Below are 27,557 nucleotides of genomic sequence, written 5' to 3'. Positions count from 1 at the left end.
CACCATGTAGCTATCATGTGGGAGAGTGCTTCCCCCGTTTCATACTGTACATTGCGTGTTAACAAGAGTAACGCTTTCTTACTGTCACTGTAACAACAATCCCTCATGACAATGACAAGTTGCTTTTTTACATTGAATTAAACAAATGTTAGCGTCTCCTACATTTAGCCATGAAGATGCATGGGAGCTAGAAGAGATACAGCAAAAAGTAAAAGTATATTTGAGATAGTCAATCATATAACTTGGTGGGGAATTAATTTATTAGCACTGTATTAGTGCGATGAATTTGATCCAATTTTATGTGGATTCAAATATACAGTTAAATTGTGATATTACATTTAAAGACTCAGTTATGACCTCCTTTGTATCTAAAACACAAGTACTGAAAAGGGTAAGATCTCAGTTGAAAAAAAACAAACTTCTTGTGTAATTCCTGATGAGCTGATTTTCAATTGTCATAACATCTAAAAAGTGTGAAAAGAACAATGAAAATGAGAAAGCTCCTCATTAGAATACATTTTCCCCCTGACTTCTTTCCACAAGTTCAGGGACATTTCTCAGAAAACCACACTGATACCTCTGTGCAAGTTTAACACCATGCAGAGGAAACAACAAAACCTTACAGTTCATGTTACCAGAAATGAGATGTGCTACAGGATTTGACACAAAAAGCGAGCAATGCAGGTTGACAGGATGACATGTGAGCTTGATACGCAACACAAGAACATTCAAATTCAGGAGCAGTGATTTTGACAGAAATGTGGTAAGCGCCTTAATATTTCACTTTTTAAAATTTCAGCTCTTGTTTACTAGACTTATTGCCACCCTCTCACCTCCTACACTTGTAAACACAGTGTGTAGCTGAGGTCTGTGTATGCACATGTGTGTGTGTGAGCACCATCAGCCACAGGAAGTGAGGGTCGGCATGGGTGTCAAAGCAGGTAGTTCTGTGTTTGTGATCGACATCTGTGGTTTAAAAGAGATCACATGAATATGATTATGGTCAGAATACAAAGAAGTTTGTGATATTAATAGACAGACAGGCATGAAATCTAGCTTTTAGAGCTGATGGTTGTTGGAACTTGCTTGTGTCTTTGACATTACAGTGCATTCATCAGCTAAAGCAAATCCAACAAAAATATAATAAGTGATGTGGATTTCTTTGAAATTTAGAAAAGCTTTCAGGTTTTAAACAGCCACAGTTCTACTTTTAACATGTTTGTTATAGCGGCCTTTCATGCATGACTCACAAAATGATGATTTTATCTGAAACGTTCAACTGAAAGGGCAGGAAAGTCCAGTAATGCTCTGAATCCCCTTACTTTCACATGTGTTTTTCAGATGATTCCTTCTTCTTTTTAAGTGTTTATCTCTACAAGACACTCAGTCTGGAACATACAGAGTTCAGTTATCATGATAGTTGGAATCTTGTGCCAACCTTAATAAAAAAAAGGGGAGACTTGATATCTTCTATTTCTATTAGTTGAAGATTTGTGAGTCATCCTTTTACAAATACATCCAAGAAAGTGAGGGGAAGATTTGTCTCACCATCAAAAGAAAATAAATTCAGAAGTCAAAAGATGTCATTGGTAATGGAGTAAGTAGTAGAGCATTTATTTCTATATATTATTGATTCAGTTTGGCTTCACATTAGAATGAGAACACATTAAAGTCAATTACAAGTGAGAAGTTTAGTTCAAGAATCAAGGATTGGCTCAAAAGCAACAAGTTGGCTCTTCATATGGCAAAAACAGAATGAATTTTATTTAGCTCAAAACTTTGATCTGAATAAATCTTTGATCTTTTGATGAATTTTCCTAGATGTTCATATTTTTCTGCTAAAGGCCCTATAAGTTATCCGTGACAGTCTGAGTGGAAAGATCGTGGCATTCAAGGCCATGCGGAAAGTGAAAAATACAGCAAGGTTTTTGGTAAGAAACAATAAATTAAGTGCTATAGAAAGTTAAAGATTCGCTTGTTTTGTGTTGTTTCTAGTATTTAATTTGTTCATGGTCTGAAGGTCTAGGAAGAGAGTTGTGTTGTGTGGTTTGAATTCAAGAGCACATGTTGGCAAACAGCAAGTCCAACAGTTTAGATGGTTACTTTTCGAGTATAGAGCTGTATAACCACAAACTACATCACTTTTGTCACTTTGGGGGAACTTATGCCCACTAGACCACAACACTAGAGCTAGTGTTGTGGACTTGTGCTTTCCTGGGTGTAATACCAACATGCGTGCTGGTTAAATTAGATTGTATGGTGTCAGAAAATGGAATAATGGACACTACAAACAAGGTAGAAATCCACAATTTAAAAAAAAAGTGGTCAAATTGTAGCATATGACAAACATCCTGATTATAACTTGTATGTAATTTATTTAAGTAAATTTTTTGCTGTTTGACTTTATTTTATTGAACATCATTCCGATATTTACTGAATTTTCTTGTTGACTCTTGACTCCTGCATCTTTACTCTCTTTACATCAAGGACCACAAAATAAATACACTTTGGACTTTATTGTGTCATCAATGATGTTTTGTACTATTGTGATTAATCAGAGTTCATGTTCTGTTCCTCTTCACACAGCCCAATGAATACATCAGGGAACGAGTCAGATATTTACTATTACTTGGACTATAATTCCTCCTGTGATCAGGATCCCAGTTCACATATCTCCAATGGATCCATGGTCTTGCTGGTTCTCTACTACATGCTGTTTTGTCTAGGTCTGCTAGGTATGTTGAAAAACTCCTGAATCTTAAAGCGAAAAGGAAATATATATCACTCTCTTGACACATTTGTATGCACATTTTGCATTGTAGGCATTTAACTGAAACTGTTACATGCAACATTTCAGTTTTACAGTTCGTCACTAGAAATAGTAAGAAACCCAAAATAACAACTCAGAATTGATTTCACAGGCAACACCACTGTTATCTGGGTTCTCCTCCGGTACATAAAGATGAAGACAATGACGGACGTATGCCTCCTCAACCTGGCCATGTCTGACCTCATTCTGGCTGCATCTCTCCCTCTCTGGGCCTACAATTCTGAGAACCTTGTATCATGCAAACTGATGACAGGAGTCTATCAGGTGGGGCTTCATTTTTTTTTAATCATTTTTAATATTTAAACACAAAGCAATGAGAAATCAATCATATTTATGATGATTTGTGGCCCAAGAGTTTGACAGACTTCTGGTATTTATTTAAGAAGCAGAATTTATAGAGAGGTGCAGATTACTACTTAACTATTGTTAGCAGTTAAGCAACGCTTCTACATTGCTGTGGCGTGAAAAGTCATGACAAGGCTAATGCATGTGCTTCCTGACAAAACCATGCTGTGTGTTGTTGTGTAATATAGATTATATGAAGAACCTCATTGTGGCCAGTGGCCAGTAAAACTTCTTGTAACATCCTGTTTTGATCTTTGATCCTCTGAACAGTTGGGTTTCTACAGTGGGACTTTGTTTGTGACTCTAATGAGCGTAGATCGCTACCTGGCCATCGTCCACGCTGTGGCAGCCATGCGAGCCCGAACACTTCGCTATGGAATCATAGCCAGCATCATAACCTGGGTAATATCTGTCGTCATGGCAATCCCTCAGGTGACATTTGCCTCCATTGAGATGGTGGAAGAAGACAATGACTCACTCAAGTGCCAGCCTCGGTATCCATTGGAGGAGCAGCAGTTTTGGAAGAAGCTGCGAAACTTCAGTGAGAACACAGTAAGCCTTTTTGTGTGCCTCCCCATCATGATTTTCTGCTATGTGAAAATCCTTGTTGTGCTGTCAAAGGCCAGGAACTCCAAAAAGAACAGAGCTGTGAGGCTGATATTCACCATAGTGTGTGTGTTTGTGTTGTGCTGGGTGCCCTACAATGTTACAGTTTTCCTTCAGACACTGCAGCTGTTTGAATTCCTGAACACCTGCGAGGATTCAAAAGCCATCACTTCTACAATGTGCTTTGCTGAGATCATTGCACTGTCTCACTGCTGTGTAAATCCAGTCATCTATGCGTTTGTAGGGGAGAAATTTAGAAAGTCACTGCGCAACCTGCTGACTAGATACCTCTGCTGGAGTTACCACAGCAGGGGGGCTTTCAGCTACAGAGATACCACAGAGAAAGAGACCTCCAACACACCTGTAAAATCTGATTATTAAGAATGTTAAACATACTTTGCTTCTGTGTGGTGGTGGTGGTGGGTGCACGTGTGCTTGCAATGATGTTTTTCCTTCCCCCAGAATTCTAAATTCAGAGACTACAAAGACAGCACAGCATGAATGGTGTCATGCATTTGGTTGGTTGGTGCTTCTAAGAGCTCTAAGTTACTCAGACTGCACCCAGTAACAATGATTCATTTTGAAAGTGTACAGATGTTTGTGAACCAATTATTCAAATGGTGTGATTAAATGTGTGTTTGTTACTTTTAAAAACCATGTTGTTCTTGTAAATTAAAATAAAGAGTAAAAGAAAATGACTGTGTTATGTGTGTTAAATGTCACCAGCAGCGCATCATCACACAGCTGCGCATCACCATGAGCTGACCTCATTCCTGGCAGCTTGTAATTATTTGACAAGAAGTGTGCACAGCACACTGTAAAATGTAAATTGTTGTTTCAACTTACAAATATAAGTGAAAGGGCTCCCCTTAAAATTTTAGGTTAAGTCAGCAAATACGAATAGTTCTTCTTACACCACCATAAGTTGACAAAATATTGCATGTTGTATAAGCACCTTGTCTTCATTTGATGGAGTTACATCTGTTAATTAATTGAACTGTTCAGGTAGTTATTTGAAATCGTAAATCTAATACAGATCAAATTTGGTTTGCATTTATATTTTCTTAATTTAAAGGGTCAGTTTTCCATTTAAGGCAAAATGACTTACAGCTTTAGTTGCTGCTGTTGCTCTGTAGAGCCAGGATAGAGGGGATGAGGGACATGAACCTTATTTGGTCATGAGGGGTATGGACTGAATTCAATATTCATCTTCATTATGGTTTGCATTGCTTTTATTGTTATGAAAAGAAACAACCATGACTTATTTTAACATGTATTAAAGACACACAGTAAGTTTCAATCATGTATGTTTTCTTTAAACTAAAAAAAGAAGGGTCTCTGGAGAGTTTTAACCCCCAAACAATGCTTTCTGGGAAATATGACAATACGCTGATCACGTGTCTTTAGAAACTTAATTTAATGAGTTGAGTAAATTCTCAGCAGTACATTCATTCAAATCATCATTTCAAGTAAAAAGACATCAAGTCAGAATAAATTCGAGTTCTGAAATGATATTAAAATAAAAACATGAAATTTTAGGTTGAATCAACTTGAAAGTCAATTAAAAAACATTAGTTGATTCCACTAAATTTCTGCATGATGTTTTACAGTGCAGAATTCCTGTGTCATATAACAACAACTTACTTGACTAACAAGTCAATGTTTGGTTATCTGTCCCTTCCACTCAGCTACTGACAGAATCAAAATGATGCATAAAAGATGTTAAGATCTGTGAAATGCAATAGTTACATCTCAGTTTGAGCTTTGCATATTAGTCAGAACCTTTTCCCCAACACCGAGAGAGCAATTTGGTCCCTGCACATTGTGCTGTTATGAAACAGCAGTCAGTATAGACTCAGCTTGGTGAGCTGCGTCAGTAGAATCACTTCTTCTTAGCAAAAAAAGCACAAACCAGCATGCAGAACTGTGCAAGCTATGTGTGCTTGCAGGTCTGGTCCGAGTCAACTTGCACATGTTAAAGCTCGCATCTGTGGGCTCTTACGTGAATGTTTCGAAAGCACACTCAGGAACTAAAAAACCATATACCTTGCATATGAAAACCCACAAGCCCACCCTGATAGCTTGGTTTGGGGATGGGTAATTTAAAAATGTTTGCTCACATCTCACGCCTTCTCTTTCTTGAAGTGTTAACCATTTCTCACCTCTCGTGTGAAATACAGCGGATTTGATCATCTACCTTATCATAGTGTGATCCATGATGAGCACCACTCTTTTTAACAACACTGGCAGGTAAAGTTTTTTTTTTGACTTTTGCATACACTTTTATGTCACATGTCTGTTTCTACGCACAATTCTGACAGTGTCTATATCTATCAGTGGGGAGAAAAGATTAACCCACTATGGTTAATTTGCATATGACAATGCAAACACACTAAAATTTAAATACTACTTTGTCTTCATCAGAGTCAGAAGAGATAAAGGCATAATGCAAACAGATACAATATAGTCAACCCTGATTAGGTGTACAGTTGTTTTTGGATAATTTTAAAAAGAAGAACAAATTATCTCAACTCTAGCTCTGAGTTAATATTAGTGCAGGTATTATAGGATGCCCAGTTGTGGTAATGTGGATTGTTACGCAAAAAAATTGAAGTATAAGTCAGTTCACTGTGGCTGTACACTTTATCCCACTAATGACTTTAAATGACAAATTGATGCCTATATTGACTGCCTTTTTAAAGCAACTGGATAAATGAAAAGGAAAAATACTTATTTTCAGCTGAGTATCCTGGATTTGGATAGTTACAAGTATTTGGATTCCTATCGCTTATTGTATCAAGGTACAGCTACGTTTCAATTCAATTCAAATCAAAACTACTTTATTCATTCCTAAAGAGGCAATTTGAGGCAAGCGAGTTTGCAAAGAGAAGTACACATAGACAATTAATTTATACACATAAAAAATAAAGCAAAATTACAAATATGACAATCTTAGAAAGAGTTACTATACACAAGAACTATTGGCAGTGGCCAGTCTGCAGCTGGCCAACAATATCCAACATCACAAAGGCACATATTATGTCAAAAAAATGTCAAAAGTGCAAGTGCATTTATCAGTCTACATCAAGTAATTTCAAGCCAAGTCAATTTTATTTATATAGCACAAAATCACAACAAAAGTTATGTCATGGCACTTTTCACATAGAGCAAGTCTAGACCCACCATTCCCCCATGAGCAACCACTTGGTGGCAGCGGCAAGGAAAAACTCCCCTTTAACTGGAAGAAACCTCAAGCAGAATCGAGCTCTAGGTGGGCGGCCATCTGTCTTGACCGGTTGGGTTGAGAGAAAGAGGGAGAGCGAGAGGGGAGAGAGAGCCACAGAGAAGCACAATAACTACAATAATAACGATAACAACGATAATAATAGAAATATGACTAATAGTAATAATAGCAGGCATGGGCCTCAAGCAGGACTAAGGCAGCAGGCGGTCCAAAACCACAACCCATAGAAGCCTGCGATCCATAACCAGGCAATCTGTGACCATGATCCACAGAAACCTGCGAGAAAGCACAAAAACTCTGTGGAAGAAGCCAAGTTAGTAACATGCATTAATGGTACATGAATGCGTACAGGAGGAGAGAGGAGCTCAGTGCATCATAGGAAGTCTTGGCAATCTAGGCCCATAGCTGCATAACTAGGGGCCAAGGCAAGCCTGAACTGGCCCTAACCATAAGCTTTATCAAAACAGGAAAGTTTTAAGCCTACTCTTAAATGTAGAGAGGGTGTCCGCCTCCCAGACCAAAACTAGAAGATGGTTCCACAGGAGAGGAGCCTGATAGCTGAAGGCTCTGCCTCCCATTCTACTTTTGAAGACCCTAGGACCCACAAGTAAGCCTGCGTTCGGGGAGCGCAGTGTTCTAGTGAGGTAATAGGGTACATGAGCTGTTTAAGATACGATGGTGCCGGACCATTAAGGGCTTTGTAGGTGAGGAGAAGGATTTTAAATTCTATTCTGGATTATACAGGAAGCCATTGCAGAGAAGCTTAAGTGGGAGAAATATTATATCTTTTTCTAGTTTTTGTCAGTTCTTGCGCAGCAGCGTTCTGGATCAGCTGGAGAGCCTTTAGAGATATGTTAGGGTAGTGTGATAGTAAGGAATTGCAATAATCCAACCTAGACTTAAAAAAATGCATGGACTACTTTTTCTGCGTCTTTTTGAGATGGGATGTGCCTGATTTTTGCAATGTTACAAAGGTGAAAAAAGGCAGTCCTTAAACTGTGTTTTATGTGGGAGTTAAAGGACATATCCTGATCAAAGATAACTCCCAAATTCCTTACAGTGGTGCTGGAGCCCATGGTAACGCCATCTAGAGTAGCTATATCATCAGATAATGTGTTTCGAAGGTGTTTAGGATCAAGCACGATAGCCTCAGTTTTGTCTGAGTTTAGTAGCAGAAAATTGCAGGTCATCCAGGTCTTTATGTCTTTAAGGCATGCTTGGAGTCTAGTTAACTGATTGGTTTCATCTGGCTTCATTGATAAATATAATTGGATATCATCTGCATAACAATGAAAATGTATGTTTCCTAATAATATTACCTAAAGGAAGCATATATAAGGTGAATAGAATTGTTCCAAGCACTAAACCTAGCGGAACTCCGTGTCTAACTTTAGTGTGCATGGAAGATTCATGGTTATCGTGTACAAACTGAAATCGATCTGATAAATAGGACTTAAAGGTGGAGGAGTTTGATGCAGTTCATTTAATGCCAATTAAATGTGCCAGTCTCTGTAATAGGATGTGATGGTCAATAGTATCTAATGTATGGAGATAGATTTGTATTTGCAGATCCGTTTTATATTCGCAAAATATTTTTGAGTTTACAAATCTTTTTTTGTATTTGTGGAAGGTGTTTATATTTACAGATTACACATTTACACACAGATTGTCCATCTGTTCACACAAATCATTATGAAACAAATCTATTTCCATAGGTAGGTGACTGCTTTCTCAAGGATCTTAGAGAGAAAGAGAAGGTTAGACATAGGTCTATAGTTGGCTAAAATGCCTGAATCAAGAGTAGGCTTTATAAGATGAGGTTTAACTACAGCTACTTTGAAGGACTGTGGTTCATAGGCTGTTACTAAAGATAGATCAATCATATCTAGTAAAGAAGTGTTAACTAAGGGTAAGACTTCCTTAAGCAGCCTAGTTGTGATGGGGTCTAAGAGACAGATAGATGGTTTAGATGCATAAATCTCTGAAGTTAGTTCAGGAAGGTCGATTGGAGAAAAACAGTCTAAATATATATCAGGTTTTACAACTGTTTCTAAGGTTCCTGTGTTTGGGGATTTGATTTAGGCTAACATATTCTTCATGACACAGCCAGGTTTCAGTAAAACAAAATAAATCAATATGATTATCTGAGATTAGATTGTTTATTAATACGGCTTTAGATGTCAGAGATATAATGTTTAAGAGTCCACATTTAATTTTCCTATTTTGTTGTACTATTGCAGTGGTGTTGTTAATTTTTATATATAAAAGTATGTAGCCTACATGTATGCCCCGTCTTATCCTTGTCTTGCCATGAGTCTTTGGGGGAGGAAATGTATCCTCATCCGTACTTCATGACAAAAAAATTGCCAATTTGACTTGCTTTGTCCAAAATAAGTAGAAAAAAGAAAAAATGCACTTATGATATCCCAGCCATGAATGAATTGTACAACCACACACACATGTTCTGGTTCCAATGCCATAAATATCATAAACTGCATCTAGCTGTGCTGAAATTTCTGTCTGGTTTGGTATATGTTGGCCAAGCAAAACAAGCTTTAAAGATATTTGAACACAAATCAATTTACATGCACATAAACCATGGGTCATGATATGCAAAACATAGTGCTAACCACAACTCTGCAGAGTCATATATAGACAAATAGAGGTGGCGACTTCACATACCTAAAAAGACTTATGAGAAACCTTTAAGCAGAAGTTGTAGAAAAAACAAATCTATAAAACTGAACTGATCTAGGGTGTGCATAGCTTTTCTTCCTTCCTTGTTTTTCTTCAGTAAGTAGGTCATGTGCTTTGTTTAATTTCCAGGGAGGTGACCATGGCTGCAACTATCTCTCCTGTCAGTGTTTTTACTGGCTCCAGTGAGAATCAATCTATAGAGGACCAACTAGACAGGTAAGAATAAATCTGAACCACATACTTCCATAACTGACTCACTATGTTTCTCAGATCACACTACCATAAAGTCTGCAACTTTGTCAGCCTGCGCCTCGCTAGCTTCCACTGTTTTTCTTTACTCCAGAGTATTTGTGCGGAATAACTTAGGAATAATTGCCAACAGCTGTGTGATCTTTTCAGTTTCAACTTCAGTGTATTTTGCCATAACCTCTATTACGCTGTTCTGGGCTGCAGGATTACACATCTGCATTATTCTTGTTTGACAATGCATCTCGTCTTAGTGAAACTTTGAAGGTTTTATGGCACTCCCCGCAGCTACAGAGCATAGTAGTGTACTTTTTTACATCTATGATTTGCAAGATAGTTCATCCAGTAAATTGAGCTGAAATAATGATAACTTTCTAATCAATAATTTTTCTTTGTTGGTTTTGTTCCTTATCCAGTTATACTAATTACAACATCACTGAAGATTACTATTACTACCCCGACTATAATGACTGGCTTGACTCTGACGATGGGAGATGTGTGTATGAGCGTCACGGGGCCTATTTTCTTCCAGTCCTCTACTCCATCTTCTTCCTCCTGGGCTTACTGGGTAACTCACTGGTCATTTGGGTCATTGCTTGTGGGGTGCGACTCCGCAGCATGACCGACGTGTGCCTCCTAAACCTGGCCATTGCTGACCTTCTCTTGGTGTGTACCCTTCCCTTCCTAGCCCACCAAGCCCGGGACCAGTGGCTGTTTGGGGATACTATGTGCAAGGTGGTCCTGGGTATTTATCATATTGTTTTCTACTGTGGAATCTTTTTCATCTGCCTGATGAGCATTGACCGGTACTTGGCTATAGTACACGCTGTTTATGCTATGAGAGCGCGTACACGGTCCTTTGGAATGATTGCAGCTGCCGTGACATGGGCAGCTGGATTTTTGGCTTCCTTCCCTGAAGTGATGTTTCTTAAACAAGAGGCTAGTAATAATTCTCAGTACTGCTTTTCAGTGTATCCCCCAGTTTCTTTTAACAGCACATCACATCACAACACTCACTTCTGGGCAATCTTCGGCCTTTTCAAAATGAACATTGTAGGTTTATTTATCCCGATTGTGATCATGAGTTTCTGCTACTCACAGATTATCTGGAGGCTGTTTTACAGCCAGTCATCCAAGAAACAGGCCATCCGTTTAGTTTTCATAGTGATAGCTGTTTTCTTCTGCTGCTGGGTCCCCTACAACGTTGTCTCATTGTTCAAAGCACTGGAGCTAATGCACATCTACATAGGATGCAAAAGCAGCATTGCCATCAGATTGGCCATCCAAGTCACTGAGGCCATCGCCTACTCTCACAGCTGCCTCAATCCCATCCTGTATGTGTTTGTCGGGGAGAAGTTCAGGAAGAACCTGCTGAGACTGATAAACAGGGCTCCCTGCAGGCTGTGTCAGGCTATCAAGGTCCTCATACCACAGGACAGAATCGTCGGGTCATACTACTCCAATACCAGCAGCCTGGATGAGAGGAGCACTGCTGTGTAAAGTGGGGGTACTGGAGTGTGGTCATCACCACAATGAGGACATTTCTTGTGAAATCAAAAAGAGGTGATTCTAGGCATGCAATTGTCACTTTGAATGGGCTATTTTAGGACCTCAGTTCATTACAGTTAAGTTTAGCATAACAATAGGCTATGGTGTAAATTTCTGCACTTAAGGGAATGGGTATAAAGCTAGTCAGTGGTATGTATATTAGTAGTGTGTATAAGAAGTATGTGTATGTATCAGTTTGAGAAATACACGCCTGATATTATGGTCTGATGATGTTGTAATAGAGTTACATGCACATTTGTTGCCTTATTTTCATACAATCATATATTTGTATGCTTTTATAAGTTCTATAGACTACATAAGGATATATAATGGTACTATATAATATGCATATATAATGGTTGTACTGTGTATACGGCTTTGGATACTAGAGATTTTTTAATGAATTGTGAATGACTGTATCTGTTTTCCTTTTTTAATCACTTGCTACTGGCTGAAGCTGAGCGAGAAACTGTGTCAAATACAACAGCTGTCAACAACGTCAGCATAGGGGGCCTAACCAACCTCATTAAATCCTCCTAGCTACCGAAAGAAACAATAGGTGCACTGGATCAAAGCCAGAATCAAAGTTGCTGTGAAATAGGGAAATGCCATAATGAAAGCTGAAACAAATATTATCATTTATTTGCACGTCACTGACACCTTCAAAAGTGCATCAGCTTTGTGCATATCAAACTGCTGTGCTGCAAGAGGTCCCTGCTGCAGGTGGCAACCTTAGTAAGCTTTACAAGTTTCATAACATCTGTAGCAGCATATTTGCACTTAGCCTCAATTTAGAGAAAAACCACAACCTGAAAGGGGAAGTATACAAGTTGTGTGTCGACACTTATACACTTATACACACCTAAGCATTTTCACAGTCAGGTTATGAAAAACACCTGCAACATTTCTTATGATGTTAATCAGTATTACACAAAAAACAGGTAATTTTTAAAAAAGTTTTAAAGTAAAAGTAAAAGTGATAAATTTATTACAATGCTTTATACAAGAAACCCCATTATTATTTCATGATATAGTATATTCTGTCATGCAGCCTGACTAACCATCCCATCAAGTCAACTGACAGATTCAACTATTAATTATTAGTTTTATATTTATACTTTAATTAATATCCATGAGCATGCAGAAAGTTCCACCCTGCTCCAGAGCTGAAGTCTGTTCTTGCTTTGTCCCTCAATGCGTTTTCACAAATGGTTTCCACATGGGAGTTGTGGTTGTTGAAGAAGATTTCACATAGACATGAGCTGATTTTAAAGCATTTTTGTATTGCACTTCCATAAAGTTGTTTGGCTTGAGAGAGACAGATTTGAAAAAAAAAAAGGTCAAGACTGAAGCAGCAGAGGCCAAGATATCCTGATGTTCGGTCCCCAGTGACCCATTTACAGGTCCAGGTACACTTCCCATAATGCAACTAGATAGTGTCTTTCATCAGGCGTCTTTTAACTCCATATTTGTGGCGCAGGCTTTCTGTTATAAGTGTGTTGTCGATGCCCAAGCTGAGATAACTGATGACATCACTATGGCATCATCGAGGCTTATATAAGAATAAATTCAGAAAAATTGACAAGCAGTCAGTGCCTGTATATCAGCTACAGGGTATGTGTTGTCCCCGTGTCCACTTGAAATCAATTCAAATACCATGACACAATTTTTTCCGATCAACCATAAAAACTTGGAGGAAATCAAACAACATCTGAAATTCTCCTTCTGACTTGATATTCTGCCAACAGGCTTTTTCAAAAATGTTTCAAATTGCATGGCCTCAGATCTTCTCTCAGGTTTCTTCCCATCCAGACCTCTCAGGTCGTCTAGGACAGGTCTACTTTCTGTCCCCTGAGTCAAAACTAAGCTTTCAGTTTTAATGCACCAGCAAACTCACAGAAAATTGGAGGACTGCTGCAACTCTCAGTTCTTTTCAATCAAAGCGGAAGACTTTTCTGTCTGCTGCTGCCTTTTATTAAATCAAATTTGAGGCTTTTCATTCATTTCTCGCACTGTACAGTTTTATTCTCAAAATGTATGTCTTATTTTTATTTTCTATTCTCTTAACTTTAATAACTATTTTAATTGTATTTAAATGTATATTTATATGTGTTTCTTTTGCATTTTGTCTTAATACTTAATATTTCATGTAAAGCACTTTTAATTGCTTTGTTGTTGAAATATACAAATAACTAGCTGAGTGGTTATGATGCTTACCATATGAATGCAATGTCCCAAGGTTGATTGCCACTGACTAACCTTGACTAGTAAACTATGACGTAAAATCAGTGGACTGCCCCTTTAACAGTACATGTTCTCACAGGTGAAAAATAGTGTTCAGGGTGAAAATCGACAAAGTGGCCACTAAATGCTAGTGCGGCCAGTAAAGCTGCCCATGTTTTCTAGGTTCAGGCATTTTACATCTGAAATTTCCATTAATATCATCAGTGGTTTCATGATATTTTTAATAATGGATTATTTGAGTAATGTTTTTGTTTCTTTTCTCTTCTATTTTACTTTTCTTTCCTGTTTTGTGCAGACTGGATGTAGACTTGCAACACAAGCAGATATATTTGTAATGTTTATGTTATGTTAAATATGTATTATAAAATTAAGCCAATTAAGTTTTTTCTCAATAACATTGTATTATTAAAAAAATACCCCAAATATTTGATGAATTCTGTTATTTTTTCTTCTTTTTTTACACTGATTGTATTTGTTTCAGCAGTAACCCCTCTTCCTTTGTGGATTACATTTTGTTCTTTTCCTCAGCATGGTGCTGAAAATGAAAAGTGGTTTACAGACGAGGTTTCATCTCAGACCACTACTTCACTGCATCAAACCTTTTTCTATTCTTATGTTTGATGTTCGGTGAAAGGAAAGACCAGCTGGATATATCCTGCGTCACGTTTGTGTTTCTTCTTCCTCTTCTCTGCAAAGACAGCTTTATTGAGCAAGAAGAGAGTCACATGACCTACAACAGCCGGCGTCGATAGGTTACTACAGTTCTGTCAAACTGCACGTTGCAGCAGCGCAGGAAGCGTCGTGACGTCACTGTGGTGTTCTTCAACGCACATTGGTGCCACACTCTCGGAGCAGGTACCGTGGTGGTGAACAGGGAGACCACTTCCTTCATCTCTCCCCTCTCACCCTCGCTGGATATCAGTCTGGGTGATGGAGGCACCGCAGTTTTGGTGTGTTGTTATTTAGCTAAGGTTGCATGTGTTTTCAAGGTACATTTCGTTTGGTTTGTATGTTAATTCGATAATTTATTTGCACGCAAATTACGTTAATGTTATGCTAGATTTATATGAAAAGTAAATTAGCTTAACTGTGATTATACCCTAACTAAATTAGCTCTGAACATAATGTAATTTAATCTACAGTGATTGATATGGTGTCCAGGCGGACAACGGTGTAGCAGACAGCTGGGATTACAGCCCAGGTGTTGATTGAGATGACTTCATTCATAATTATGATGTATTATTTTCTGATGATCAAGTTCGTTGTTTAAAGTTTTTCTAAAAGTTTGTGATAGCCATGAAATGTAGGCCTATGCCTTTGTTAGTTTAAAGCCTACCGATGCACAATTAATAATCAGAGGAGGTTTGTAAACGCTTCATTTGAATACGTGATATTCACAAAACATTAGCTATTATTAGCCCTGTCAATCATTGTAAAGCAGTAAAGGAAGAGAAAAGGAATAAAGAGTACAGATGTATTTATCCTAAACTAAATATTTTCAAGGGACGCTTCACTTGAAACTTTAAAAAAAAATTGCCGTGGTGAGCATTTTAATTGAGCCCTGTAAAGTATGCCCATAATCATCTTTGAATACTATTTGGAGATCAACAGCAAATAAACGTCAGATGTCGTAGATATGTTGGGATTCAGTGTGCTTCTCCATGCATTTACTGTATACATAGTAGGCTTTCTAATTTACACTTACACCTGGATGAGCTGGATGTGTGCAACGGGTGAAGACTGAAGGCTAGATACTGTTGGTAAGTAGGAATTACAGTTAGGAAGGGGAAAGGGTGAGGCAAAAGCCAGGCAAAATCAAGAAAAAAAAAACATGTTGCCAGTCAAAAACAAGTAAAAAAACATACATGTCAAAACTAACAAACCAAACAGACGCATGATTGACTAAAATATATTTCTGCGCATGGAACTCTTTAGTGTAAAAACAAATAACTTCGGTTTAGCTGTCTCGGTGCGTGATGGGCCTTTTTCACAGCAGACATTTTGACATGTAGAGGGAGAAACACGGGTGTTCCTAACAAGATTAATGATCGCTCAACTCTGTTCAAGTGTCCCAGTAAGACATGACAGTGAGCAAACATATACAACACCAGGACCTTTAATAGAAAGTGGTTGGTTCCTGTTGAGAGACTCTGCCCTCACTTTGCACAACTGGTGCTACTGGGATGAAGCATGTAACTTGATGATTTGGCACTGCGTTTGTATGGGTGTGGGATAATTGAAATGACTAAATACCATATAAGCTCTTTAGTGCCATCTAGTGGTCACACAGGCATACTGCACAGTATAGTTGATACTAATCTTATGGCAGTTTTATATAGGTCAATATTTGAGTCATTTTCTCTGTAGTGGGATTGACTTTCTAAGTATTTTTATATGAATACTTAGAAAATCCCTTTCACTTTTGTGGAGACAGGCCCAGATAAGGTGACTCAACCTCTATCAGGGTTTCACTTGTTAAAACCATGAAAAAAAAAGAGCCAGACAGGGATGTCTATCTGAGTACTGAATTGAGTGGGTGAAGGAGATAGACTGTCAAAAAGAAGAAAATAGTATCTGAATGCCAAGAAATACACATGTTCAAAGAAATCCCATATTCAGTCATCAAAACAATTTTCTTTTCCTTTTTTGTTTGTTTTTTTTTTAAGACACTATGCGCCACCTTCACACTCTACAGCTCTTGTGTGACATTTTGATCACAAGATTAAGACACTATGCGCCACCTTCACACCCTACAGCTCTTGTGTGACATTTTGATCACAAGATTGTGCACAGATTGTGGTTTCATGCAAAATATTTTACCTGCTGTTGCTAGGAAAATTGTATGAATTTAACACCTGATAAGAAACACTGTTCCTTTGACACATCTGTCTACAAACACAGTGCAGATCACTTGGTAACGTGCAGAGACAGCTGTTGCAGGTGAATACACTGTAGATCGACTGATAGGTGACAATATAAACAACAGGAACCTTCAAGACGTGTGAATTACGTCACACTCAAACTTCAAACTTAAATAAGGATGATAATCATGAAAATGTCCCTTAACTCCTCTTTCTTTCTTTTTGAAAACAAAAGTGACTAACATTAGAAGTGAATGAAGGCGGTGGGGAAATTGTGTGTACTTTGCATTGACAGAACAGTAAACTAATTCATGCACAGCAGCAGCATCTGCAAAGGACAGATAAGATCAGTAACCTTTCTGTTTTTTTTTATAGGTTAGCACATGCAGATCATCAGTGTAACTACATTCATTTAGTATTACTGAACACATCTTGTTATCTTACCATCTTTTTTCATTGCTGGAAACAAAGAATTTCCCCAAATTGATTTAAATATCATCAATCATTATCATCATAATTAATCAGTGTTACTTTTTATACAAGACTAAAAAAAGAACTTTAAACCAGTGAAGCTGATGACTCACTTTTCTCACAGGTTCTAGTTTGACATGAAAACTAATTGTCACTGTAAAACCAGCCTTTAAGTTAAAGTATGGAAGTTTATCATTGCTGTTCAGGGTTTTTCCCTGCCATCAACTCATGCCAGGAATACAGCATCGCCCTGCTTTCTAACCTTCAAAGGTTATAGGAAACTAATAAATGAGTAATATTTGAAACTGTCCTACCGTACATTTTTCATAAGAAGATGTGTGTATTTATGTGCATACATAGTCTCAGAGGCATCAGTTGTTCCTTGTACGTTTAATGGCAAAATAACAGAGGACAAAATAAAATATTTACAACATGTAGTAACATGTAAACACAATCTTCTGTACAAAGAAATATACATGCAAAAGTAAAAATAAGTCAGAATAAGACATTCAAAATGACATTGCTGCAGTCTTGTTCTATGTGTATTTAAAATATGACATTAGTTACTGTATGAGGTTTACATCCTGGGTGCGGGCAAACTGCCCGTCCCTCTCTGTACATCTTTACATCATGAAGTGGTTGAGTTTCCCAAAAGGCATTTTATTACTTTGATCATAATTTCCCTTGTGTAGGCTTTATGAGAATTTGATAAACTGATTAAGATGATTTTGGGAAACCCAGATCCACAACAATAAATAAAAATGACACAAAATGAGACTTTGACTGTACAGACCGACAGAGTCAACATATTTTTGACTTCTTTAACATTAAATCAGATTATCTGACACAGTAACTCTCACAACCTTCAAATTAAATAAGAAACAATGTATGTTTTTAGTTTCACTCACCTCTCTAGGTTGACTCACTCAACTGGCACTTTAAAAAAAAAAAAAAAAAAGTTTTCAACAACTTCTCAACCTAAAGACACCAATGCATTTAAATGAAAATAACTGGAAGCGATCTCTTTCATGGCAGATACCTGTTAATGCTGATGGATATTTATCAAAAGGATATATTTGAAATTTTGGTGGTGCAAGATTTGGGTGTCTGTCTCCTAAAAAGGATAATGCATTCTGCGATCATTTAAAGTCTGTGGTGAATGGGCATTTTGTGTCCAGACCTATTACTTGGTAAGAATATCAAGCAAGTCGGTCTTGTGGTGCCGAAACTGAGATGCTAAAAAAATCTAGCAACATACACCAGTATCTACCTACGGAAGCCAAACAAACTCACACAGCAAACCACTTTGTGCACAGCTTGAAAAAAGACAAGTGAAATATTAGTTGTTTTTTTTTCAGCAATTAAACCACCAAACAATTTCTTATTACAATAAGAATAAATAAAGCCAGACTGAACCTATGTAAACACTCACATGTGTGGGTTCAGTGTGGTCTGTTATAACTTAACATGAGAAATCATTAAAACAAAAAAACACATATTAGCAGGAAAACAGAGCATAGTCAACTTTGGTATTGTTACAGAAAATAAAAACATAACAATGACAAAATGAAAGCATAAGTGCCTATATTTTATAGATACACATTTTTATACATTATTTCCGAAAAACCCTCCTCTTGCCTGGGGTTTTGCAGATATTAATACTGAACTTAATACATAAGAGTTAACACAATACAGACATCTATTGCAGTACCAGGTACGTACATGCCTTTTGAAGAATACGGCTACAACACAAGTCTTCATAAATAGTTGCATAAATGTTAAAGCTGCAACATTGCACATGGGAATTGATGCAAAATATGAGTGCATTTCTAGTAGCGGTTTGTTCAGTGAGTGAAAATCCGGCTGTTGAGGGTCCCCAGGGAGATCCTGGACTTGCCTCTCCAACTGAATGGACTCACTAATACTCTGCAAATTAAATAGCTTTTGTTCATTTGAGACAAATTCTTCAAAATGAGAGTGAAAGGCAGGAATACTTTATTTACAAATAAGGCGGATGCAGGTTGAAATCTGAGAAGAATCTTTGCCAAATACCTTTAATATAAGTTAATTTAGTTTCGATTTGTGTCACAAACTGAAATGATTTCTTGTTTTGAACTTAAGGGGGGTATAAAGATAAGCACAGCTATTGCACTGAAAGTAACTACAACGTGTTCCTGGAAAACATGGTTTTGGTCTTCATCTTGTTCTTGGAAAAGTGCACCCTGCTGATGGGTGCTACTTTGTTCATACATCTCATTCCTCTTGTTTTCTCTCTACTTAACTAACCTTTGTTTTCCAAAAGGTATGAATAAAGACAGTTCTCTGTTTCCTCGCTGTACATGGTATCATTTACAAAAAGTAATCTCTCATTAGAAAAAAGCATTTTCTTGTGTTCAACTGAAAGCAGCCTGAATTTAGTCTTATTATACAGTATTCTATTTTTCTCTGTTTAACACTGTCCGAAACGCAAGACTTGCTCACGCTGGCTTGTTGAGAAAGCTTGGTTTTTCTCCCTGCCAAGTCAAGGTTTGAAATCTCACACAGATTCAAACAGTTCATTTGTTGTGCAGGCATAATGACAATATGCCAAGGTTAAAGAGGGGAGGTGGGGAGAGAGTCAAAGGGTTTATCAGCAGAGGTCGGTCAGTCAGCAGCAGCAGGACTTTTGTGGCTTAGTGAGGGTAAAGGGGATCATTGTGAGAATGTTGCTGGTGGCGGTGGTGCTCTCAGTAGGTTTTTAACACAGCTTAACGGAAACTTGTCACTCATCCATTATGGTTTGCTGGACAGGCAGGAATTCTGATGCAGAAACATGCAGCTACATGTTGTGGAGAACAGGTATCCAGTTCTGTAGCTTCAACTTTCTGTTGGTGATCTGGTGTCCTGTCGGTCAGATGTGGTTGAGCAGGCGGCTGTGAAGGAAGGCCTTTATGCTGCCTATGGGCCGAACATCGTTCTGGTGTTTCCGTCTCTCGATGAAGGAAATTAATCTGGAGGTGTCCAGATGTGAGGTGTGATGATTCATAGATGGAGGCAACGGTGGTGGCTGTGTGTGATTTAAGGTGGCATGTCCAGTGTCTCTGTTAATCACACCTCGAGGCTGGAGCCATGGCTCCTGCAGGCAAGACGCTGCAGAGGGCCGTCGCTCCGGCTCGCCCTGGAGCAGCAAGCAGACAAAATCCCTGGCGGCGGGGCTCACACCCTGGAAGTAGTCCTCGGGGAAGCTGAAGTCGAGGCGACAGATGTTCAGACAGGTCTCCTCCAAACTCTCATCCAAGAAAGGAGAGGCGCCACTCAGTATAACGTAGGTCACCACCCCTGTAAATTATTCAGCCAATCAATACACCAGCAAATGAATCAATAAATATCTCTCACTGGGTTTTTTTTTTTTTTTTTTACCGCAACGTAGGGTTCAGGTCATGACATTGTCTGTATTTTGAACATAAAAATAAAACAAATATTTAAAATAAAATAAAAACTTTACTGGTACATAGTTTTTTTTGTTTGATACGTCAGGGATTTTTGGTCCAATTAATACATTAGGCGGGAAATTCAAATCAATACAGCTCAGTGACAGCATCAGCACAGCTGTCAGAGACACTTAGAAAATGAAACGAAAATATCAGGGCGGTACCCAAAAACGGCACAAGAAATATCTGTAATTTTCCACCAAACTTACGAAAATCACTACTATATTTGGAACGGTAAATCCTGTCAGACGTGACGAATGACACAGCATGTTAACAGGTGGGTCCCTGCATAGTTGACAGTGTTTAGCTACTATACAGTTATCGACCATTTTGGCAAGATGAACAGTTATTAAACAGCCTTATTGTGTGAAGTTAGTTACCCTTTATGTTATGCTGAGTTTTTTTCCAGAATAATATAATGTTATAAGGCTTTCATATAGCCTAACCTACGGGGAATTTGTTTTTAGGCACAAAAACAGCTATAGCCCACACACAGAGATAAATATAGCTACTGCAACACAAGTGTCATAAATACATGATAGGCTATTTCATAAATAAAAACACAAGCTATATTAAAAATGTTAACAGAATGTTAAAAATTCAGCTTAAGCACCAGGACAGGGAGAGTGCAGGCCCGCAGCTTCACCATCCAGTCAGGGGGAGAGCCCCGTGCACCCCGCAGGACAGGGAGAGTGCATGTATAACATGTATACACAGTTGACGCAATTTTTATTGATCTGTATTGAAATGTTTTGTTAGAAGAAATAAATTGCTTATAAAAGGTAAAAGCTTGTACACAGTACAGTTCTGTAAGTATTTGATTATTAAATCCTGCAATCTGCGACAATGTGTAATGGGGAGGAATCAAATGTATCTTTACAGACGCAGGGTCAGCACCTTTACTCGCTCTGCTGTAAAGGTGCTGACCCTACTCCCCTACTGACACTATTGACCTTACTTCATTAAGGGCCCACTCAAGGATAGCCACGGGGGGGGGGGGGGGGGGGGGGGGCCTGCACAGTTACGTTACGGCGCTGATCTCTCATATCTCATTGGTAGTGAGGCTTTTTACTCAAGACTAGAGAATAATGTGCCAGGTTAGATTAAACAGTGACACTATCTCTCTGCTTGGGAGAATATGCTGTTTTATTGTATTACTTTCACCATTTATTTTCTACCTACGTATGTAACAGAAGAAGTTCCCCTGAAGCTAAATTGATGTATTATGTAATTTAGTATGAGTGAGATGTCTCACCGTGACATTAGCCACCATGAGACATCAAAACATATGCTATAACACAGAACTGTGTATTGCTAAATTACAAACTACTCGCACATGGTTACAGACCTAAGCTCCAGAGGTCAGACATCAGAGATGCAGGCTGACCCAGGACCAGCTCAGGAGCGGAGAACTCCGGGCTCCCCAGGAGAGGATGGATGTAGGAGGAGGGAGGGTTCAGCTGAACGGCATCACCAAAGTCTGTCAGCTTCACCACCGGCTGGGAAGACGCATGTTCCACCAGAATGTTCTCAGGCTGCAGGAGCAGGGAGAAAGAATTTTGGACATGAGCGGCAGATACCCTCAACACCAGCACAGTGGGCCTACATGGGATTAAAGATATTAATCCTGCGTATGCTGTTTGTAAAAGAGGTACAATAATGCAGTTCAGCTTGCAGGTGAACGCTGAGTGCAAGGTGCAGCGAGGTGTGAGATAAGAATATGTATGTACTTTGAGGTCGAGGTGTGCTATCCTCCAGCTGTGCAGGAAGTGAAGAGCTTCAAGAATATCTCTGAGGTACAGAGCTACTTTCTCTTCCGTCAGGTTGCCCCAGCTCACTATGTAGTCCAGGAAACGTCCTTGGTCAGCCCTGAAAACAGCAACACATAATACAGGATTTTAATCTGTTGTTCTGAGATTTTTTTCAAAGATACATTTTTTCAAACAATGCAGGGTCACAACAGCAACATGGAGCCACTTCTGCACTTACATCTCCAACACAAGGATGTAGCTGTTGGCCGTCTCATACGTGTCCAGCAGCTTGACCAGGTTGGGATGGTCCAGGGACTGTAGGAGTCTGATTTCCTGCAGCACCTGCTCTCTACGCAGCAGCTTCTTGTTAACATGTTTTGCCGCTATTGTTCGCTTACTGCCTCTCTGGTCACACCGCTTAGTCACTGAGAACCGGCCCCTGGGGAGCATAAAAGACGGTTAACAGAATATCTGAATACCCCTTTAATACTGTGTGGTACCCTTAATCCTATAGAGGTTTGGGGAATGAGACATACTTACTTTTCTCCCTCACATTTACTGTATTTATGATGTGTTTCTCTGGACTTGATTTAAAGGGCAAAATTAGATGAAGATGATACACTCGGATTTGTCAGATCATTCTACTTCAGTTGATTGACTGAATGTGGTCAGTAAGCAAGAAATTACATAACCTCCTCATTCAGTTCTTAGTCACCACTTCCTAACTGCCACTGGCGATAAAGTCTGTAATGTAGATTAAACTAGCTTTGATGTGGTCATTAAGCACCACATGATAGTCATAGTAAGAGTTGAGATTTATGGGGGTTTTATCGGTGCATTCTTACCTTCCTAATTCAGTGATGTCTGTGTAGTGGGACTCAAAGCTGCTTTTCCAGAGAACTTCACTGCAATCATCTGGAAACAAGTAGAAGTTTTTTAGCATACTAAACAGTAACTTAAATTTTTTCTGAGTGGCCTATTTAAATAAGACTTCTTTTTCAAAAGCCCTAATTGTTAATACCACAAAGTACCCATTAAATTTTACAGAACAAACCCAGGTAAATCACAGAGAAATAAAGACTTTGAGGGTTCATACCATGCCAGAACAACTCACCTGAGACTCTGAGGCTGGCAGAGGAGGTGACGGAGCCTGCTACATTCGTGGCGACACAGGTGTACACACCGCCATCCTCTACAGACACTCCCAGGATACGCAAAGCTGCTTCTCCTGTCTCACTGTAGAAACAGAGGATGATGGGGGACAAACCATGAGACACATACTCTGCAATGATCATGTTTTCTAATGATAACTGAATTAATGTTAAGTTCTACACAAAAAGAAAAAACTTTAGGAGGAACTTAATTACATTGGAACTCATTGTATCACCTGTAAGTGATGCTGTAGTGTCCATTGTTGCTCAGAGTGTTGTTGTCTGGTCCCCGCCAGGTGACGGTGGCTCGGGGTCGACCACACACTTTACACCTCAGAGTAACACTGTCGCCGCTCTCACATGTTACATCGCTAACTGGGATGAGGAACTCTGGAGGAGCTGGAGAGGAAGAGTAGACGTCAAAGTTGATGAGAGAAAGTGATACTCTATCTTGAATCCCAAAATTTGAAACATATTTCTACACATGTTGGAAGTTACGATTTTCAAAGTAACGGCCCAAGACAGGAAGGAATATATGTAGATCATTTTAAAAGAACTTAATGACAGCAACAATGTGTACATACCATCATAGATGAAGTTGGGATTTAGAAGCTGTAATGAAAACGCAAGGACAAAGTTAGATTTCTTGCAAAGTCAAAATGCAAAGAGAGGAAATAAATAAATTAAACTTTAAACTCAGTGAAAGTTCTTCACACTCTTCACCTTGACAGAGACTTTGTTGGCCAGGCCGTCCTGAGACTTTCGGTAGCCGTTCTCCATCTTCCTGCCCTCCTTGTCTCTTTTCTCAGATTTTCGGCGGATACGGAGCGCTGTGTGCCATGATAATGATTTTCTAAACCAAACAAGACCAAAAGAGAGAATTTTCATTTTTTACTCCTTTTATGACTTTGCTTGTCTTTGTCTCAGGCACAGGAGAAATGTCACTTATTCTTACTTGATGGTTCCTTCGGGGAGTTCAGGGGTGATGGAGGATGAGGTATGTCCTAATACATAGCCAGGGATCCAGCCCTCAGCGGCAGGACAGTGCTCGTTGGCCGCCCGATACACCAGGAACATGCTCTGCTGGTTGCTGGCTAGGATTTGGACCACCTCACCCTGCAACACACTGATCTCATCCTCCTTCACTGCCACATAGTCCTGGGTCACCAACATGGTGGACACACTGCTGCTGCTACTGCTTTCACTCTGTCAGAAGAGGAGAGGATTGGAAGGCATTAGACTCCAATTATACACCACTGCTTAAACACAGAACTGAGTGTGAGACTGTACAAGCTCTCAAACCAACACATTTGCACTGACACACACACACACACACACACGCCCAGATACATGCACATACTTCCGGAGAAGGGACGTACAGTAAGTGTATCAGTAGCTTCACACCAATCAAATTCTTGATTTGATTGACAGTAACACACACAAATAAACTTGCTAATATGCTTAATGCATGCATCACAGGAAGCATTGCAAATTGCTTTTTATCTTGCAGAGGTATGATTTAAGCCATCATTTAGGTCTACAGTGACGACTGACAAGTCACTATATAAGACAGATGTTAAGTTCTGAGAAGTTGTGAAGCAGATGTTAGGATCCCCAGATCACAGACGCCGTAATAAGGAACTTTGTGTTACCAAGGACAGGCAAATAAAAAAGATTGCTGAGAAGAAATACAGAAGGCACTTTATCAGTCTGCAGACAAATAGCAGGCTGAAGTGAAGCAAACGGAAGTTGGTGTAGTTGTGGAGCTAAACATAGCAAAGTTTAGATTAAACCGGTTTACAGGACAATAAGAGAAAGAAGGTAAAATGTCAAAGAACTTCTCATACATGAAAAAGTTCAGAGATTCTTGATTATTTCTGTAGGAGAATTAATGAAAAAGATGAGAGGAAATTTTGAAATCATTTGGTGACTGTTAGTGCCTATTGGCTGCAGTTGAGAAGCAAACAAATAAGCTCAAATAGAGTGTCTAAGGAAGCAGCAACAGTTGCTCCATGAATCAGATCCACACTGTTAGTATATTCTGGGAGAGCCAGAAAATTCTCTCTCACACACAGTTGGTGAAGTTAGTGCACTCAGATAGCTGTTAATCTCCAGTGTAGTAGTCGTTGCGTGTGCAAGCCATTCTCAGCGGCAGGGTGACTGACCGACAGCCAGTCAGTGAGGGCGGGGTTAGTGACTGGTGAGTAGCTTCACTGAAGCCTTGGCCTCGACTTGACATCTTACCCCGTTGCTTTGGGTGGAGTGTATGGACTGCTCGCTGGTGGAGGAGCAGGTGCTCATGCGGTCTAAGTCCTTACTGTGGGTGGAGTGGCGGTGATGAGAGGGCGTCCCATGGCTTCCTCTGCCCAAAGAATCTCCTCCGCCACCACTGTCACTGAGGTAGGAGAAGGAACTAGGCCGGCTGCTAGGAGAGGGAGGCATAGCCGGGACCATAGACCAGAAAGAGTTGCCTTTATGAGCTGGGCTGGTGGGGACAAAAGCCTCCTTTCCTCCTCCAGGAGACTGAGGTGAAATCAGAGGGGAAACTGTCCCGACTCGAGGGCTTTTGAGGGGCAAATTCAGAGGAGCCACAGCCATCTGTGGTATACCAGCGGGTTGATGTTTCTGTGTTTCATCATAGCCTCCCAGACCTTGTCTGGCACTTCCCTCCATGCTGCCTGATGGTCTGTTACTGTTATTACAGTTGCTTCCATGAGGACCATCCAGCATCCTCATCTTAGGGACCTCTGAGGCTAACAGCTCTCCATTTGTGGTGGGGTCTGAATACGGGTTAGAGGGGAGGGACTGAGGGGTCTGAGGGTGGCAGGGTGACCACATACCTGCTGATCTGTCGGGCCCCTCGGGGCCTGGGGGATGGTGATGGTGGACGGGCTGGGGGAGGCGTGAGGATGGCTGGGGGATTCGGGAGGGTCGGGAGCGAGGGCCACAGAGAGAGGAGGAGCTGCCCCCCGATCCTCCAGAGCCACCGCCGCCACCTCCCCCTCCCATGTTGGAGGTACTGTTGGAGCTGCTGCCTCCTGGCAGGCCTCCGGTACTACTGCTGCTGCTGCTGGGTGGACCACCAGGCCCACTGCCACCCACATGGTTCCTCTGGTACTCTATGGGGGATGTCAGAGCTGTGGGAGATGATGAAGGGTACAGTTTTCAGATTCAGTATTTCACTCATGTTGCTAAATTATAAAATTATATGTGTGTAACATAAATGACTTTAATGAGAACAAAAGATTATTCAGTTCTGAGAGTTTGAAGAAGTTCTAGAAAATCTTTAAAACTCAAACATAATGCTATTCTGAGTTGTGCACATTTTCAGCATTAGACCTATAGGGCTAACTATAGTTTCTACCATTTTCTATGTGCACTGAGCCAACATCATTTTGATGTAAGTTTGTAATGTTCTGTGCACAGTAATAAACACACCAGTCTCTTACCATTGAGGAAATTGCGCTGGTTTTCCAGTATCTGGCTGACCTGGTGGAGCCAGACTTGACTGACTCCAGGGCTCGTTGAATGGAGGGTGTACCTCTCCATGTTGCCACTGGATGATCTGGAAGTCAGTGTGAACTTGCAGGGGTCTTCTGCATTTTCCTCTAGACCCAACCAGCTCACCTGAAGTGAGGATACAGGAATGGAGAAAGAGAGAGGAAGAAAAAGAGTGGTGGGGATAAAAAAGGTAAAAGGACAAAGATGGAGATATTTACATTTGTAAAATGAACTTGACAGTGGCTTCTTGGTGTTGGGAATTGTGGAGGGAAGACATTTAGCTGTAAGTGTATCTTTCTGCCATTTTATTGAGCTGCACTAACTTTGATGCTGTTCTTGAAGAGGTAGCCAGGAGTAGAGAAGCCCTTCTTTTTGTCCAGGGGCTCACTGAATATAACAATCTGCTCAAACAGGAAGACTCTTCTTTCTTTCATTCTGGACAGAAGTCCTCCATCCTGGTCTGAAACCATGAAGGTGTCTTGGAGGAGCAATCTCCCCTGAGCTACGATTTTACCCTAAAAAAAGAAATAGAGCAGAGAAAACGGAAATAAGGGGGCAGTGGTGGAAAGTATGCTCTGATAAAAGCAGAGCG

At 39.7% G+C, this 27,557-nt stretch overlaps 3 protein-coding genes across 6 annotated transcripts in view; 2 read left to right on the top strand and 1 right to left on the bottom strand.

Moving 5' to 3' along the window:
- The first annotated feature begins 557 nt into the window (after nt 1-557).
- Nucleotides 558-4,457, top strand: si:cabz01093077.1 (C-C chemokine receptor type 2). Its single transcript, XM_042424526.1, has 4 exons — nt 558-763; nt 2,587-2,735; nt 2,922-3,094; nt 3,446-4,457. Exons 1-4 carry the CDS (start codon nt 759-761, stop codon nt 4,160-4,162), a joined length of 1,044 nt encoding a protein of 347 aa, XP_042280460.1. The 5' UTR covers nt 558-758; the 3' UTR covers nt 4,163-4,457.
- A 928-nt stretch (nt 4,458-5,385) lies between these two features.
- Nucleotides 5,386-11,935, top strand: cabz01093075.1 (C-C chemokine receptor type 4). Its single transcript, XM_042422757.1, has 3 exons — nt 5,386-6,031; nt 9,852-9,938; nt 10,385-11,935. Exons 1-3 carry the CDS (start codon nt 5,997-5,999, stop codon nt 11,466-11,468), a joined length of 1,206 nt encoding a protein of 401 aa, XP_042278691.1. The 5' UTR covers nt 5,386-5,996; the 3' UTR covers nt 11,469-11,935.
- Nucleotides 11,936-17,465: 5,530 nt separating this feature from the next.
- Nucleotides 17,466-27,557, bottom strand: part of triob (trio Rho guanine nucleotide exchange factor b) — a 112,020-nt gene continuing 101,928 nt past the window's right edge. For 2 of the 4 annotated variants that reach the window (XM_042423141.1, XM_042423140.1), the window contains exons 49-61: nt 27,289-27,480; nt 26,914-27,091; nt 25,709-26,601; nt 24,420-24,670; nt 24,188-24,317; nt 24,049-24,076; nt 23,701-23,863; nt 23,428-23,549; nt 23,159-23,228; nt 22,552-22,752; nt 22,293-22,431; nt 21,911-22,097; nt 17,466-20,410 (exon numbers count right to left, since the gene is read on the bottom strand). In XM_042423141.1, the coding sequence (XP_042279075.1) occupies nt 19,983-20,410; nt 21,911-22,097; nt 22,293-22,431; nt 22,552-22,752; nt 23,159-23,228; nt 23,428-23,549; nt 23,701-23,863; nt 24,049-24,076; nt 24,188-24,317; nt 24,420-24,670; nt 25,709-26,601; nt 26,914-27,091; nt 27,289-27,480 (2,982 nt within the window). In that variant the 3' untranslated portion in view covers nt 17,466-19,982. Of the gene's footprint in view, nt 20,411-21,910; nt 22,098-22,292; nt 22,432-22,551; nt 22,753-23,158; nt 23,229-23,427; nt 23,550-23,700; nt 23,864-24,048; nt 24,077-24,187; nt 24,318-24,419; nt 24,671-25,708; nt 26,602-26,913; nt 27,092-27,288; nt 27,481-27,557 lie in introns of those variants that run through there. The other 2 variants (XM_042423143.1, XM_042423144.1) reach the window with 1 other exon arrangement.

Source organism: Thunnus maccoyii, chromosome 10 (genome assembly GCF_910596095.1).
Source record: "Thunnus maccoyii chromosome 10, fThuMac1.1, whole genome shotgun sequence".
Lineage (NCBI taxonomy): Eukaryota > Metazoa > Chordata > Actinopteri > Scombriformes > Scombridae > Thunnus > Thunnus maccoyii.
Note: the sequence above shows the minus strand (reverse complement) of the source record. Positions and strands in the feature narration are given on the sequence as shown.